General features: G+C 46.8%; 1 protein-coding gene across 1 annotated transcript in view; it reads right to left on the bottom strand.

The window, feature by feature from the left end:
• Window positions 1-9,513, bottom strand: part of LOC100595944 (dynein heavy chain 3, axonemal) — a 216,102-nt gene extending 206,589 nt beyond the window's left edge. Inside the window, exons 1-5 of the mRNA XM_030799977.1 lie at window positions 9,418-9,513; window positions 8,957-9,201; window positions 4,692-4,796; window positions 3,889-4,114; window positions 53-125 (exon numbers count right to left, since the gene is read on the bottom strand). Coding sequence (XP_030655837.1) covers window positions 53-125; window positions 3,889-4,114; window positions 4,692-4,796; window positions 8,957-8,986 — 434 coding nt within the window. The 5' untranslated portion in view covers window positions 8,987-9,201; window positions 9,418-9,513. The remainder of the gene's footprint in view (window positions 1-52; window positions 126-3,888; window positions 4,115-4,691; window positions 4,797-8,956; window positions 9,202-9,417) is intronic.
• Between the last annotated feature and the right edge of the window lie 7,791 nt (window positions 9,514-17,304).

Genomic DNA, 17,304 nt, shown 5'->3' with positions numbered 1-17,304 from the left:
TTCCATTCAGCCCACTGTCCTGCCTTCTCTGGTGCCCACAGTGACATCTTACCTACTGGAATCCTCTTTGTTTCTGGAGGAAAACTTCGTTTTCTTCCTCATGGGCTCTGATGAGCTTTTATTTGCTGGAAGAATGGAGAAGAAAGACATCAGTGATGGGCAATGGCCTTGGCCATTCTCCGTCCACAGGGTCATGACTCTTGAAACAGTCCAGGAGCACACTAAGGGGAGTGGACATGGTACGGTGCGACGAGGCAGGAGTTGTGGGCTCAGGTCCCATGTGCGTCACTGATTACCTGTGTGACCCTGAAGAACTGGCTTCATCACTCCAGACCTCAGCTTCCTCAACTGTAAAGTGGGGATGTGCGTATCTTCCATTCATTCATACATTTGGCAAGAATTAATAACTGCTTGTTTCATGTACTCTCCGATATTTTATGCTCTATTTTCTAAACTCCTGTTATATTACTGTTTAATATTTCTCTTTAAGTAGACTTGGGCATTTAAAGTTAGTACATTTGGCCAGACACGGTGGCTCACACCTGTAATCCCAATACTTTGGGAGGCTGAGGCAGGCAGATCACTTGAGGTCAGGAGTTCATGACCAGCCTGGCCAACATGGCGAAGCCCCATCTCTACTAAAAAATATAAAAATTAGCCGGGCATTGTGGCGAGCGCCTGTAGTCCCAGCTACTTGGGAGGCTGAGGCAGGGAGAATTGCTTGAACCCAGGAGGTGCAGGTTGCAGTGAGCCAAGATTGTGCCACTGCACTCCAGCCTGGGCGACAGAGTGAGACCCCATCTCAAAAAAAATAGGCTGGGCACGGTGGGCTCATGCCTGTAATCCCAGCACTTTGGGAGGCCAAGGCAGGCAGATCACGAGATCAGGAGTTCGAGACCAGCCTGACCAACATGGTGAAACCCCCCCGTCTCTACTAAAAATATAAAAATTAGCCGGGCGTGGTGGCACACGCCTGTAATCCCAGCTACTCAGGAGGCTGAGGCAGAAGAATCACTTGAACTCAGGGGATGGAGGTTGCAGTGAGCCAAGATAGCACCATTGCACGCCAGCCTGGGCAATGAGAGCGAAACTCCATCTCAAAAAATATAAATAAATAAATAAATAGTACATTTATTTTTAAAAGAAATTTTATGATTATCACAAATAAAAAAAAGTATATATTTATTGCAAGTAGAAAAACCCATATCATTTGCAATAAATAGAAGGTAGCTACAATTAATTCAATACGTGATATAAAAACTATATTATTAAACTTTAGTTAGATATTACTTCCTAAAGTGTCTCCCTTCCTAAAGTGTCTACCTTTGAACTTCTCAAAATAGTCTACACGTAACAACAATACAAAAAAATCCTCTTTTTTTTTTTTGAGACAGATTCTCGCTCTGTTGCTCACGCTGGAGTGCAGTGGCATGATTTCAGCTCTCTGCAACCTCAACCACCCAGGCTCAGGTGATCCTCCCACCTCAGCCTCCTGAGTAGCTAGGAGTACAGGCGCATGCCACCACACCTGGCTAATTTTCCTATCTTTTGTAGAGACGGGGTTTTGTCATGTTGCCCAGGCTTGTCTCCAACTCCTGGGGGCAAGTGACCCTCTCAATAAACTCAACAATCGAGGCACAGATTCACAAAATGGAAATAATACAGCAATAACAATATTGCTCCAAAATAAAATTTTAAGATCCTCCAAGTACAAATGTATTTTAATGAATAGTAAGCAGAAATCAACTCAAGCAAGGATGTGAATAACAGACACCAGTGCTGCTCTGAAGAAAGCATCTTAGTACTTTATATTCAAAGACTCTGGCTTGCCTGAGAATTCTGGGGCCAATGAAACCTGGGAGGCATTAGCACTAGTTCTTCACAGATATTAATAATTTTGGACTAAGAAAATTATTAAAGACTGCTACAGACTGAATGCTAATGTCTTGTCAAAATTAGTATGTTAAATCTTAATCCCCAGCATGATGGTATTTGGAGGTGGGACCCTTGGGAGGTGATTAGGTCATGAGGGCTCCATCTTATGAATGAGATTGTGCCTTTATAAAAGAAACAGCAAAAAGATTCTTCACCCCTTCTCCCATGTGAGCATACAGCAAGAAGATAGAGAAGACAGATGTCTATGAATCAGGAAGAGGACCCTCATCATAGACTGAATCTGTCGGTACCTTGATCTCGGACTTTACAGACTCCAGAACCACAAGATATGAATTTCTGTAGTTTATAAGCCACTCAGTTTATGATACTTTGTTATAGCAGCCCAAAATTAACTAAGACGATGACCATGAAATTAGCAATTAGAGCAGGTTCTGTGTATCATGATCTTGAACATTTGGGCATTAATTATTTGCTACATGTCCTTAAAGCAGGAACATGCAAAAGCAGCATCCTAGAGACTGTGGGTGTGTATGTAATACACAAATAACACTGGTAAGAACCACTTGGGAAAAAAAATCCTCCAAGTGATATTGAAAGGGCTATGACAATAAGAATGGAATCAGGATTTGGAAAAGGGAGTTAGAAAACCATAAGTAATTAGAAAATTTGAAATGGAAAGATAGTCATTTAAACAAAAAACACTCATCAGACATGAAAAACTCAAGACTGAACAGCATTGAAGAGAAAATTAGTAAATTGAAAGATGTAATTAAGAAACTCACCCAGACGTAGCACAGAAAGAAAAAATGAAAAATATAAAAATGAGTTTGAGACAGAGAGCAGATCAAGAGTGCCAACATATGTCCAACAAAAATTACTAAAGGATACCCTTATGCCGATATAACTATGCTTGGTGGGAATTAAATTAATACATACAAGGTGCTGTGGTAAGCAGCTTCCAAGATAGCCCCCAATGATCCCCATCTCCTGGTAACACCCCTTTGTGGTATAATCCTCTCCCCTTGAGTATGGGCTAGAACTAGTGACTCCTAACAAACAGAATGTGGCAAAAGTGACAGGATGTCACTTCCAAGATTAAGTTCCAAAAAAGCCTATGGGTTCTCTCTTGCTGGCTCTCTCTCTTTCTCTCCCCCTCTCTCGCTCTAAGGGAAGCCAGAAGCCATGTTGTGAGTTGTTCTAAGGGAGAGACCCGTGTGGCAAGAAACTGGTGTCTGTGGCCAACAGCCAGCAAGGACCTGATGACATGAGTGAGCTTGGAAGAGGATCTTTCCCTAGTTGCCTTTAGATGATGGTGGCCTTGGGGTATGCCTTGACTGTACACTAGTGAGGGGCCCTAAGCCAGCACTACAAATTCAGCCATGCCCACGTTCCTGCCCCGCTGAAATTGTAAGATCATAAATACTGGTTCTTTTAAGCCACAGAATTTTGGAATAACTTATCATGCAGCAAACAATAACACAAGTACATAGAAGAGTGGCTGGTATATGTAAATGGTCTATAAATGTTAGCCATTTGCAATCATTTCCTCCATGGATAAGGAGGAGAGTGAGGCTTTGCAAAGTTCTCCAAAGTTAGCTTCAGCAAAAGGGGAGCCAGGGTCAGAACCCAGGAGTAAAAATTTCACTCCAGGCCAGGCACAGTGGCTCATGACTGTAATCCCAGCACTTTGGGAGGTTGAGGCAGGTGGATCACCTGAGGTCAGGAGTTTGAGACCAGCCTGGCCAACATAGTGAAACCCCATCTCTACTAAAAATACAAAAAAATTAGCCAGTGTGGCCTGTAGTCCCAGCTACTCAGGAGGCTGAGGCAGGAGAATCACCTGAGTCCGGGAGGCGGAGGTTGCAATGAGCCGAGATCATGCCACGGCACTCCAGCCTGGGCAACAGAATGAGACTCTATCTAAAATAAATACATAAATAAAAATGTCCTCCAAAGCCCCATTCTGCAAGGGTATGACACTGCCACAAGTACCTGATGATGGCAGCCCCTGACTGGTCCTGTCCCTAGGGACATTGATGGTGGCCGGTTGGTAGACCTTCAGCAGGTCTTTCAGCTTCAGGTCCTGGGCCATCAAGGAGTAGTTGTTGGCGATGGAATCACTGGGTCCACGGTGGTGATGCTGCTCTTTGAAGGGTGCAGCCAAGGTCCATGATGTGTGTTGCATCAAGGGCGGGTAAAAGCTGTGTGACATGACAGTCTACGAGGGAAGAAGTGCAGAGTGAGACACAACAAAGAACATCTCTTGACGAGCCTGAGCTCTGCTCACACTGAGGCTCACGAGAGTTCCAAGTGCTTTATGCTATGTTTCTGCCTTCTGCACATTCAGTGGAAAGATTGTCTGAACAGACACCAACTGTACTTCTCTGACCATTGTGAGCATGAATTCTGATGTCAGGGATAATAGCTTGCGTTCACCAGTAACTTTGAGGCAGGTAATTGACATCTCTGGTCTTTATTCCTTATGGACATGACTACAAGGTACGAGCAATTACCCTCATTTTACAATGAAACATGCAGAAGTTCAGAGAGTTTAAATAACACAGCAGATCAGTGGACGGCCAGATTCTAACTCACCTTTGGACAATGGCATAGCTCTCTCTCCCACACTTCTGCAGCCTCTTCTGGGGGCAAAAGCGACCAAAGCTACTAATCCTACTTGTCAGGTCTGTTTGACTCCCCACCCTCAATGAGTACCTGCCAAATACGGAGAGAAGTGGGGGATGCACTTCACCTCCTCACCCTCAACAGAAGAGCTGGCAGCCAGGTGTGCATACCTGATAGAGTCCAGACGGTTCCTCATTAGCAGAAGCAGGCAGAGGGGGCAGCTCTGGCTGCCCCTGGGAGTGGCTCATGTGATGTATGGAGTCACTTTTGGCAATCTGTGGGACATGGGAACAAAGTTACCCTTCAGAAATTAGGGAAGATTTGCAAGCCTCTGAGTTGGTTAGGACTAAAGAGGTCCCCAGGAAAGGTTTTAGGTCCACTGTCTCACTCCCATCCATTATGTATGTCTCATTTATTTAAAAATTGACAGATAAGGGCCAGGTGCGGTAGCTCACACCGGTAATCCCACCAGTTTGGGAGGCCAGGGAGGGTGGATCACCTGAGATCAGGAGTTCAAGACCAGCCTGACCAATATGATGAAACCCTGTCTCTACTAAAAATACAAAAATTAGCCAGGCATGTTGGCGTGTGCCTGTAGCCTCAGCTACTTGGGAGGCTGAGACAGGAGAATTGCTTGAACCTGGGAGGCGGAGGTTGCAGTGAGCTGAGATTGCACTCTGAGATGTATTGAAGTGTATATACATTATAGAGTGACTAAATCTAATTAACATATGCATTACCTTGTATGGTTATTATCTTTGCAGTGAGAATACATCCACTATCATAGCATTGTTCAAGAATACAATATATTGTTAATTAGTCATCATGCTGTACGACAGATCTCTTGAACTTATTCCTTCCATCTAACTGAAATTTTATATCCTGTGACCATCTCCCCAATCCTTCCACCACTCCCGTTTCTTTCTTTTTTTTTTTGAGATGGAGTCTTGCTCTGTCACCCAGGCTGGAGTGCAGTGGCGCTATCTCGGCTCAATGCAACCTCCGCCTCCGGGGGTCAAGCGATTCTCCTCCCTCAGCCTCCCAAGTAGCTGGGATTACAGGTGACTGCCACCACGCCCAGCTAATTTTATATTTTTAGTAGAGATGGGGTTTCACCATGTTGGCCAGGCTGGTCTTGAACTCCTGACCTCAAGTGATCTGCCCTCCTCAGCCTCCCAAAGTTCTGGGATTACAGGCATAGCCACCACACCCAGCCCCTGCTTCATTTTTTAATTATTCAGCGTCTCCTCCTCAGATTCCCTTCTATGAGCAAATCTGGATATTTTTCCCCCGTGGAAGAGCCCAAATTCTGAGAACATCCCCAGTACCCTACCCTCAGGTATGATGAAAGGAGGTGACTTTAAAAGAATTGACTCTTGCATTTTTTTCTTTTTTTCTTTTTTTTTTTTTTTTGAGACAGAGTCTCACTCTGTCACCCAGGCTAGAGTGCAATGGTATGATCTTAGCTCACTGCAACCTCTGCTTCCCAGGTTCAAGCAATCCTCCTGCCTCAGCCTCCCAAGAAGCTGGATGGGTGCCCACCACCATGCCTCGCTAATTTTCATATTTTTATTAGAGACGGGGTTTCACCACATTGGTCAGGCTGGTCTCAAACTCTGACCTCAGGTGATCTACCTGCTTCGACCTCCCAAAGTGCTGGGATTGCAGGCATGAGCCACTCCACCAGGTGGACTCTTGCATTTTCACATGTGCAAAATTCCAAAGAGAAATTCATTCAGGCAGTGGCACTGAATTTTCTGTGTATTTAACACACACATAAGCAACTCTTTATGCTTCCTGGGAAAAGGAAAAGTGTTATTTCAACAATGTGGATGTTGAGTCCTCCATTCCAACCAATGAGTGCATACTGTGGAGTGAGCCTCAGGTAAGGGTAAACTTGTGGCTCCCACAGTTACTCTCAGATCCCAAGTGCCCCTCCACCTCTCCTGAGCAGAGAAGAAAGTGACTGCATTATTGAATGAGATCACATGTGGTTTTGTCTTAAGACTTAGCCCCTATATGAAAAACAACCACTTCACCTGGGGCTAGTGATGGAGAAACTGCAATTTGTTCCAGCGCTGGAAGAAAAACTGTTGGCCTGGACTTATTGAGAGGTGCTGCCGTTCAGCACTTTAAAGGTGATTTTAGGGATTTTCAAGGGCAATTTTGGCTTTCTGTGATTTTCACCTTAGGCATTGACTTTGGACTTAACTTCTAGATAAGATGAGCCAACATTGTATCAATGTGATTTATTTGGGTGTGCAAATTCTGACATGCAAGATCATTGATGAGGGTGGGATGGGGCAGGGGCATGTGACTCAATATTAGCTGTCCCTCTGCCCCCAACCCCTTACAGATGACTCAAATTAACCATCATTATCTCTCCCGGAGCACCTACCTCATTAAATAACAACAGAAAAATAACAACCGCAGCAATAATTTCTACCATTATTCCAAACTATTATGTGCCAGGTACTGTACAACCTCATGAGATTTTTTTTAATATCCGCATTCTAGCTGAAGAAAATGAGGCTGAGAAGATAGGTAACACATCCCGGCCATGTAATTGGCCAGCTTGCCTTCTAAGTGACTTTTTAATTTATTATTATTATTATTATTATTATTTTTTGAGACCAAGTTTTCGCGCTGTCGCCCAGGCTGGAGTGCAGTGACACGATCTCGGCTCACTGCAACTGCAACCTCCGCTCCCTAGGTTCGAGCGATTCTCCTGCCTCAGCTTCCTTACTGCATTATGCAAATTGATAGATACGCTGTTCTTGGGATAATGAAGAAAGCAAACCATGAGCATTTTGCAGAATACAATGGAAAGAGGGAGAACCTCTGTAGAAACAAATTAAACTGAGCTATGTCATAGGCTCGGACTAAAACAAACACACAAATAGTCATAAGTACGCTGATAGCAGAAAGCATTCCAGTCTGTGGATCAGGAACACATGGGGCACACACAACATGAGCAGATCTAGGCATCAATTGCAGAATGGGGCAAAAAGAGTTTTCTTGGTAATAAATGGCTAAGAATCCTCTGTGGCACCTTCAAGAAGAGATGGAGACTCTCATAAGAACTAGCCGGTTGTGCAAAATTGTTTGTTAAAAATATGAATGCTTGGCCAGCCGTGGTAGCTAATGTCTATAATCCCAGCACTTTGGGAGGCCAAGGCGGGTGGATCACTTGAGGCCAGGAGTTCAAGACCAGCCTGGCCAACATGGAGAAACCCCGTCTCTACTAAAAATACAAAAATTAGCCAGGCGGTGGCGCACACCTGTAGTTCCAGCTACTCAGGAGACTGAGGCAGGAGAATCGCTTGAATCCAGAAAGCAGAAGCTTCAGTGAGTGAAGATCACGCCACTGCACGCCAGCCTGGATAATAGAGACTGTCTCAAAAAAAAAAAAAAATTAATGCTTAAATCTTCTCTTTGGTAAATTCAAGGAGCTTTCACTTCAGAGCATATTGGCTTAGTTATTATCTACAAATCCACTTTAGTTTTATAAAGTTTCTATTTAAAATGCTCCTCTGGGCACTTTGCTGTATGGCAACCTGGTGATTCAACACAGATACAACAGAGATTCTGGAACCTAGATTGGGTAGAACTGTCACTCTGGGCAGCTTATTGCTGATTACACATGTTGTATGCATGTTCTTCATGGAGGCCATTCCCAAATGCTCGTCTGAGGACGTGCAACACCAGAATCACTCCGGTCTTAGATAAAAATATAGATTCCAGGGCCCTACTCCAAATCTTCTGGATCAGAATCTAGGAGTGGGGGACCAAGACTCTATGTTTTTAAGATGCTCCCCGGAATATTCTAATGTTCAGCCACAGTCGAAAGCTGGTGGTTGGAATATATGGTCTAATGGGCTTGGAAGGGAAGGAAAAGGAAGAACGGGTATCTATTCCTGAATTTTTCACAGCAAAACTTGAAGATTTCCAAAAGTCTAATTCAGCAAAAATGATATTTCAAAGGAGACAACAAAAAAATGTGATGAACACACTTGTTCAGTCAAGGGCATCTGACATGCCAGTTGGCCCTCTTCCCACATATTTCCAACACATTAAAAATACAGGTAAATTGGCCAGACACGGTGGCTCACACCTGTAATCCCAGCACTTTGGGAGGCTGAGGCAGGCAGATCACCTGAGGTTGGGAGTTCGAGACCAGCCTGACCAACATGGAGAAACCCTGTCTCCACTAAAAATACAAAATTAGCCAGGTGTGGTGGCGCATGCCTGTAATCCCAGCTACTCGGGAGGCTGAGGCAGGAGAATCACTTGAACCCAGGAGGCGGAGGTTGCAGTGAGCCGAGATCGCACCATTGCACTCCAGCCTGGGCAGCAAAGAGTGAAACTCTGTCTCAAAAAAAAAAAAAAAAAAAATTACAGGTAAAACAAGAAACGTCTTAAAATTCACACCTACCTTCTGAGATGAGCAATCCATGTCATCCATGGTGTCCACTCTAATTGTAGCTATTTTTTAAAAGTGAATAAAGAGCTTTCAGCTTTTCCAGGGATGTGCCTCTCCTATCCAGTTGGTCTGAAATTCACACTTCCTTATAGCATAATGGGGATGACACCAACAATGGAACTTTCCAGATGTTCTGAAAGCTCTGTTCATGAGGTTGCCTCTCTGAGGTCATAGACTTTGGCCCGCTGAGGAGTTCCCTGGTAGAAGAGGAGAGAAAGGGAAGCTAGAGATAAGGGGACAGCACTGGGTTTCTGCTGCGCTTTTGGCTCTGGTTCCTACTCCCCCAGCGGTGGCCACGCTTTCTTTCCCTTGAGTGCTTCTCTCTTGGAAGTTTTCCAGAAACACATTGAGTTCACTGCAGAGGAAAGACTGAAGCAGAGTTACACATTAATACAGAGAAGAGGGAGACTCACCCCTCCAAACAACACCCTGGCAGCCCGAACTGTTCTCCCTCCTCCTCCCTGGACTCTTAACACTGGCAGTGCTTGTATGCAGGCACTGGGCACAGTAACCAAGTCTTGGCGTCTGTTGCTAAGGGAAGGAGGGGCCTCTGCGGTGCCTACATACAAGACTGGGCATGACCTAGCTCTGTGAGCTGGTGTCTCCCTTTGCTGGAGGCCCAGTTGGGCAGCAGGAAGTGTTGGTGACAGAAGGGAACATGGGAGGGTGTTTAGCAATGTTCCAGGAATAACAGAGGCAACAGCAATAAAAGACCTTTGGAGACGTCGAAAAGCACAGAGTATGGTGGTTAAGTTCTTGGGATCTACAGTTGGAGAGGTCATACTTCAGATCCTGCTCTTCTCATTAATTAGCTGTGTGGCTTGGCAAGTTGCTTAATCTCTCCAAGTGTCCTTTCTGTCTGTAAAATGGCAATAATGTGAGTCCCTACTTCATAGGGTTGCTTTGAAGGGTTAACGGGATAACATGTACAGAGCGATTTGCATATAGTGGAAGGATAACTGATATTTTCCCAGTTTTTCCTCGTTTTTTTTTTTCTTTTTTTATTACTATTTTTTTGGAACACAAAACAATAAACATTTTCTAAAAGTACATACAAACAAAAAGATGCATATCAAACATATTAGGAAGGTTGCACATGGGAAGATGGGGAATAGAAATGGGGGGTGGGAATTAAAGAAAATAAATGAGAGAGGGACTTTGTATGGATCAATGATAATAACTCAATCCTCTATTTGACAAAGAAGAAGGAGAAGGAAGAGGAAGAAAAAGAAAGTGGGATAAAGGATCAGAAAGGGAGGAAAATAGAAAAAATTAGAGTATGACTCCAGGGTAGACCTGTTTTGTTGTCGCTTGGTTCGTTGGTTGGTTTGTCAGTTGTATTTTTCATATGTTTCGCCATGTTGGCCAGGCTGGTCTCGAACTCCTAGCCTCAAGTGATCAACCCACCTCGGCCTCCCAGAGTACTGGGACTACAGGCGTGAGCCACCACGTCCAGCCCCCACATTGCTTCTGGCCTCTGTGGTAGACCTCCCAGACAGGGTGGCCGGGCAGAGGCGCTCCCCACATCCCAGACGGGGCGGCCGGGCAGAGGCGCTCCTCATTTCCCAGACGGGGCAGCCGGGCAGAGGCGCTCCTCACTTCCCAGACGGGGCGGCTGGGCAGAGGCACTCCTCACATCCCAGAAGGGGCGGCCGGGCAGAGGCGCTCCTCACATCCCAGAAGGGGCGGCGGGGCAGAGGCGCTCCTCACTTCCCAGACGGGGAGGCCGGGCAGAGGCGCTCCTCATTTCTTCCCAGACGGGGCGGCCGGGCAGAGACGCTCCTCACTTCCCGGATGGGGTGGCGGCCGGGCAGAGGGGCTCCTCACTTCCCAGATGGGGTGGCCAGGCAGAGGCGCTCCTCACATCCCAGACGATGGGTGGCCGGGCAGAGGCGCTCCTCACTTCCCAGAAGGGGCGGCCGGGCAGAGGCGCTCCTCACTTCCCAGAAGGGGCGGCCAGGCAGAGGCGCTCCTCACTTCCCAGATGGGGTGGCTGGGCAGAGGCGCTCCTCACTTCTTCCCAGACTGGGAGGCCGGGCAGAGACGCTCCTCACTTCCCAGACGGGGCGGCCGGACAGATGCGCTCCTCACTTCCCAGACGGGGCGGCCGCGCAGAGGCGCTCCTCACTTCTTCCCAGACGGGGCGGCTGGGCAGAGGCGCTCCTCACTTCCCAGACGGGGCGGCCGGACAGATGCGCTCCTCACTTGTCGGCCGGGCAGAGTCGCTCCTCACATCCCAGACGATGGGCGGCCGGGCAGAGGCGCTCCTCACATCCCAGACGATGGGCGGCCGGGCAGAGGCGCTCCTCACATCCCACACGATGGGCGGCCAGGCAGAGACGCTCCTCACTTCCTAGACGGGGTGGCGGCTGGGCAGAGGCGCTCCTCACCTCCCAGACGGGGCGGCCGGGCAGAGGAGCTCCTCATAGCCCAGACGATGGGCGGCCAGGCAGAGACGCTCCCCACCTCCCAGACGGGGCGGCGGCCGGGCAGAGGCTGCAATCCCAGCACCCTGAGAGGCCAAGGCAGGCGGCTGGGAGGCGGAGGCTGCAGCGAGCCAAGACCACGCCACCGCACTGCAGCCCGGGCAACAGCGAGCACCGAGTGAGCGAGCCTCCGTCTGCAGTCCCAGCACCTCTAGAGGCCGAGGCGGGCAGACCACCGGAGGTCAGGAGCTGGAGACCAGCCTGGCCGACATGGCGAAACCGCGCCTCCAGCCAAAGGAGAAAAACCAGGGAGGGGTGGTGGCGCGCGCCGGCAATCCCAGGCAGCCCGCAGGCCAGGGCAGGAGAATCACGGGAGCCGGAGACAGGGAGTCTGCGGCGAGCCAAGTGTACTCCAGCCTGGGCCACAGAGGGAAGAAAAGAAAAAGAAAGAAAGAAAGAGAGAGAGAGAGAGAGAGAGAGAGAGAGAGAGAAAGAGGGAGGGAGGGAGGGAGGAAGGAAGGAAGGAAGGAAGGAAGGAAGGAAGGAAGGAAGGAAGGAAGGAAGGAAGGAAGAGGCAGGCAGGCAGGCGGGCTTTGTGTGTGTGTGTGTGTGTGTGTGTGTGTGTGTGTGTGTGTGTGTGTGTGTGTGTGTGATGGAGTCTTGCTCTGTCGCCCAGGCTGGAGTGCAGTGGCGTGATCTCAGCTCACTGCAAGCTCTGCCTCCTGGGTTCATGCCATTCTCCTGCCTCAGCCTCCCACCAGTATGCCCAGCTAATTTTTTGTATTTTTAGTAGAGACGGGGTTTCACTGTGTTAGCCAGGAAGGTCTCGATCTCCTGAACTCGTGATCCGCCCACCTCAGCCTCCCAAAGTGCTGGGATTACAGGCGTGAGCCACTGCGCCCAGCCCAGTTTTTCCCCATTTTAACACTAAGTTCTGTATCCTGGGAGCAAACTGGGATAGTTTGATCACCCCACACAGTCGATGCTCTATAAATGTTGTGGCTAACATCAATATTACGATAAACACAGAAATACATGTGCACATACTCAAAAGTAACAATATTAGCTGCCGCCCAAATATTAAAAGCACATGTTCCATGGTCACTGTGAAGTTCTCTCAAAACCAAGTTAGACTTAATGAGTTTTTTGGGGATGCCATGCTTGAATATCTTTTTTTTTTTAATTCAATTTTCCCCCAAACACCACGATATTCCCATTTTAAGGATAAGGAATCAAAACTGAGAGATATGGGCCGGGTATGGTGGCTCATGCCTGTAATCCCAGCACTCTGGAAGGCTGAAGCGGGTGGATCACTTGAGGTCAGGAGTTTGAGACCAGCCTGGCCAACATAGTGAAACCCCATCTCTACTAAAAGTACAAAATTAGCCGGGCATGGTGGTAGGCGCCTGTAATCCCAGCTACTTGGGAGGCTGAGGCAGGAGAATCACTTGAACCTGGGAGGGAGGTTGCAGTGAGCACAGATTGTGCCACTGCACCCCAGCCTGGGCAACAAGAGTGAAACTCCATCTCAAAAAAAAAAAAAAAGAAAAAGAAAAGAAAAACAAAAAAACTGAGAGATACATAACTTTCCTAAGTCGACTTGACTCATAAGTAGCACTGATACAATTGAAACCTGTCCTGATGACCCTGAGTCCACTGCTCTTTCCATAAACTACCTGTCCAAAACACAAACGTTCCCGAGTTCCTATGAAGAGCATTGCATAGCACCAACTACTTCCATTTTCCCCCTTTTTCCACTCCTTTTCCTCAAAGTTGGGCTTTCCATCATTTCAAAATAACCCTGAGCTTCTCCATCTCTTATATTTGTGCTCTTTATCATAAAGTATACATACGGTTTCAAACAGCATTTGGAATAAATGAGACAGTGGGAGGGCTGGAGACTCTGGTTTAGACAGAAAAAAAAATACAGGTAAAACAAGTATTTTAAACAAGTATATTAAATGGGAACATTATCAGGTCTCCTATAATGGGTGTGAAACCTCATGTCCTACCAAAAACAGCAACCGTAATCCAATGAAGTGAAAGATTAGAATGGGGCCGGGCACGGTGGCCCATGCCTATAATCTCAGCACCATGGGAGGCCAAGGCGAGTGGATCGCCTGAGGTCAGGAGTTCAAGACCAACCTGGCCAACATGGTGCAACCCCGTCTCTACTAAAAATACAAAAAATTAGCCGGACGTGGTGGCAGGCACCGGTAATCCCAGCTTCTTGGGATGCTGAGGCAGAAGAATTGCATGAACACAGGAGGCGGAGGTTGCAGTGAGCTGAGATCACACCATTGCACTCCAGCCTGGGTGACACAGCAAGACTCTGTCTCAAAAAAAAAAAAAAAAAAAAAAATAGAATGGACCTGATGTGGAGCTAATGGACCCTATGGCCTGTGTGTGAGTAGGAGGCATGCTACCATCTGAAATTTAGTGTGCTTTAAGTCTACTAGTGTTTAAAACTATCAAAACAATACAAATGGCTTTCATTTATTGAGCATATACTATCCCCCGGGACTGCTGCTAAGCACTTAGTAGACATCATGTCTTTGAATCTTCTCAACAACCTAGAATATAAATATCAGTATTTTCACAAGTTTTATGATTGAAGAAACTGATAGATTAAACTAACCTGCCCATAGTCACACAGCTAGGTCAGCAGGAAAGTTTGAACATGGTTATGAAATCTGTTCCATGGCTTCAACCAAAAACCTACATGTAATCTGAGGAAAGATGAAAAATACATAAAGTATCTGCCAGAGAGAATGAAAGTGACTTCCCCCAGGCCACCTCATCTGTACCAGAATTGCTTGTTGTCTGACAACTTTGTGTTGGATATTTCTTAAGAAAGAATACAGGCTTCAAGTTTCTCAATCTTCTTCTTTTTCTTTCTTTTTTTTTTTTTTTTTTTTGAGATGGAATCTTGCTCTGTTGCCCAGGCTGGAGTGCAGTGGTATGATCTTGGCTCACTGTAACCTCCACCTCCTGGGTTCAAGTGATTCTCTTGCCTCAGCCTCCCCAGTAGCTGGGATTACAGGCGTGTGCCAACACACCCAGCTTATTTTTGTATTTTTAGTAGAGATGGGGTTTTGCCATGTTGGCCAGCCTGGTCTCGAACCCCTGACCTCAAGTGATCTGCCCACCTCCGCCTCCCAAAGTGCTGAGATTCAGGCATGAGCCACCACACCCGGCCTTGTTTCTCAATTGGGCTGCCAGACAAAACACAAGGTGCCCAGTTAAATTAGAATTTCAGTCAAACAATTATTCAGGTAAAAGAATGTTTTAGGGCCGGGAGCGGTGGCTCATGCCTGTAATCCCAACACTTTGGAAGGCCGAGGCAGGCGGATCACAAGGTCAGGAGTTCGAGACCAGCCTGACCAACATGGTGAAATCCTGTCTCTACTAAAAATACAAAAATTAGCCGGGCGTGGCAGTGCATGCCTGTAATCCCAGCTACTCAGGAGGCTTTGGCAGGAGAATTGTTTGAACCCAGGAGATGGAGGTTGCAGTGAGCCAGGATCCCGCCACTGCACTCCAGCCTGGGAGACAGAACAAGACTTCGTCTCAAAAAAAAAAAAAAAAAAGTTTTAGTATAAGCATGTCCCATTCAATACATGGGCTGTACTTGTAATAAAAAGTTACCCATTATTTACCTGAAATTCAGATTTAATTGAGTGTCGTGTGTCTTTATTTGCCAAATCTGCCAACATGGGGAGGAGAGGTCAGCAAGGTTCCAAGTTGCCCCTGCCTCTTGGTATCAACAGTTTAGGGTCTTAATCTGTTGCTAAAAAAATTTCACACATTTCTTATTCAGAGGCTGGTGTTCCTGGCAGCTCATTCCTGAGGCCTAAAATAGTTGTTTAAGCAGAGCAACAGTTTCAGTCCTTGGAGGCTACTATAGCAAAGTACCAAAGTCTGGGTGGCTTATAAACAAGAGACATTTGTTTCTCACTGCTCTGAAGGCTGGAAGTTCACGATCAGGGTGCAAGGGTGGTCTGGTTCCAGTGAAGGCCCCCTTCCATGTTGCAGGCTGCCAACTTCTCATTGTATCTTCACATGGTGGAAAGAGGGTAAGAGAGCTCTCTGGGATCTATTATTTTATTTTATTATTTTATTTTATTTTATTTTATTTTATTTTAATGAGCCAGGGTCTCACTTTGTTGCCCAGGCTAGAGTACAGTGGTGCAATCTCAGCTCACTGCAGCCTCCACTGCCTGGGCTCAAGAGATCCTCCTGCCTCAGCCTCCCACGTAGCTGGGACTACAGGCGTGTGCCACTATGCCCGACTAACTTTTGTATTTTTAGTAGAGAAGGGGTTTCGCCATGTTGCCCAGGCTGGTCTCGAACTCCTGGACTCAAGCAATCCACCCACCTTGGCCTCCCAAAGTGCTGGGATTATGGGTGTGAGCCACTGGGATCTCTTTTATAAGGGCACTAATCCCATTTAGGAGGCCTTCACCTTCATGACCTAATCACCTCCCAAAAACCCCATGCCTAATCCCATCACATTGGGGGTTAGGATTTCAACATCTGGATTTTAGAGGAACAAACATTCAGTCCATTGCAGCAAGTAATTGGGAAAGCATAGGAGAGGCTGAGCGTGAATTTTTTTTACCCAACCATTGCATGTTCCTTGAGGGCCAAGTCCTGATGCTATGGAGAGATGCTAGGATCCCAGCCCTGGAGGAACACATGATGTGGTGGAGGAAGCAGCTATCACACAAAGACAAGCAAAACTCTGCTGGCCCAGCCCAAAATGCCAGAGGTGGGAGGAATTCGAAGATTCACAGAGACGCCCCTAGATGGCACCCTTAAACAAAAATCCCAGTAGAAACCCCAACTCAGCTTTCCAAAGCAACTTCCATTCAGGGAATGATGACTGCAGGGCTTTAATCTAAGGAAACACACACATACATACACACACACACACACATACATACACACACACACACACACAATCTTTTCCTGGGTGGGGAACCCAGCATTTTGCAGCTGAACAAGGTGCATGATGCCAGACAAGATTGGCTAAAACTTAAGAATTTAGGGACTCTTGTCTGTCCTATCCCCACCATTAGCTCTTCTTTTCTGCTATTGTGGAAGAATGACAGCAGGATTCTGTAGTTTATCATCATCATCATCATGATCATCATCATAAATCATCATGCCAAGCTATTTCTCTATCCATTAGCCTGATTATTTCCAGAAATATTAGGAGGTAGATGTAATAATACCAGCAAATATTTTTGAGCCCCTACTCTGTGCCTCAATAGATGCTGAGTTCTCGACAGCCACTATTTCACCAGTCCTCACTACAACCCTGTGACTGCTTCTTTTATTTATTTATTTATTTATTTTTTGAGACAGGGTCTCACTCTGTTGCCCAGGCTGAAGTGCAGTGTCACTGCAACTTCTACTTCCCAGGTTCAAGCAATTCTTCTGCCTCAGACTCCCGAGTAGCTGGGATTACACGTGTGCACCACCACGCCCGGCTAGTTTTTGTATTTTTAATAGAGATGGGGTTTCACCATGTTGGCCAGGCTGGTCTGGAACTCCTGGCCTCAAGTGATCCGCCCACCTCAGCCTCCCAAAGTACTGGGATTATAGGCGTGAGCCACCACGCCCTGCCAGGTTTTCGTTATCTAAAGACTTATTCTCCAGGTTGCTATGGCCACAGGCAAAGAGGAGAGGTAGGTCAACACAGGTCCCTGTCTGGAAAGTGGCTGAGAACTGTGCAACAGCAGACCAATGGTTGGGCTTATCCCTTTCCCTAATTTATGGTTGAAGCCATGGTTCAGAGAGGTTAGTCACACAGTAAGTTGCCATCATGCTCCACTGGATAGCAGTGGTTCTCAACTCGGGATGATGGGG

This window comes from Nomascus leucogenys, chromosome 2 (assembly GCF_006542625.1).
Source record: "Nomascus leucogenys isolate Asia chromosome 2, Asia_NLE_v1, whole genome shotgun sequence".
NCBI lineage: Eukaryota > Metazoa > Chordata > Mammalia > Primates > Hylobatidae > Nomascus > Nomascus leucogenys.
Note: the sequence above shows the minus strand (reverse complement) of the source record. Positions and strands in the feature narration are given on the sequence as shown.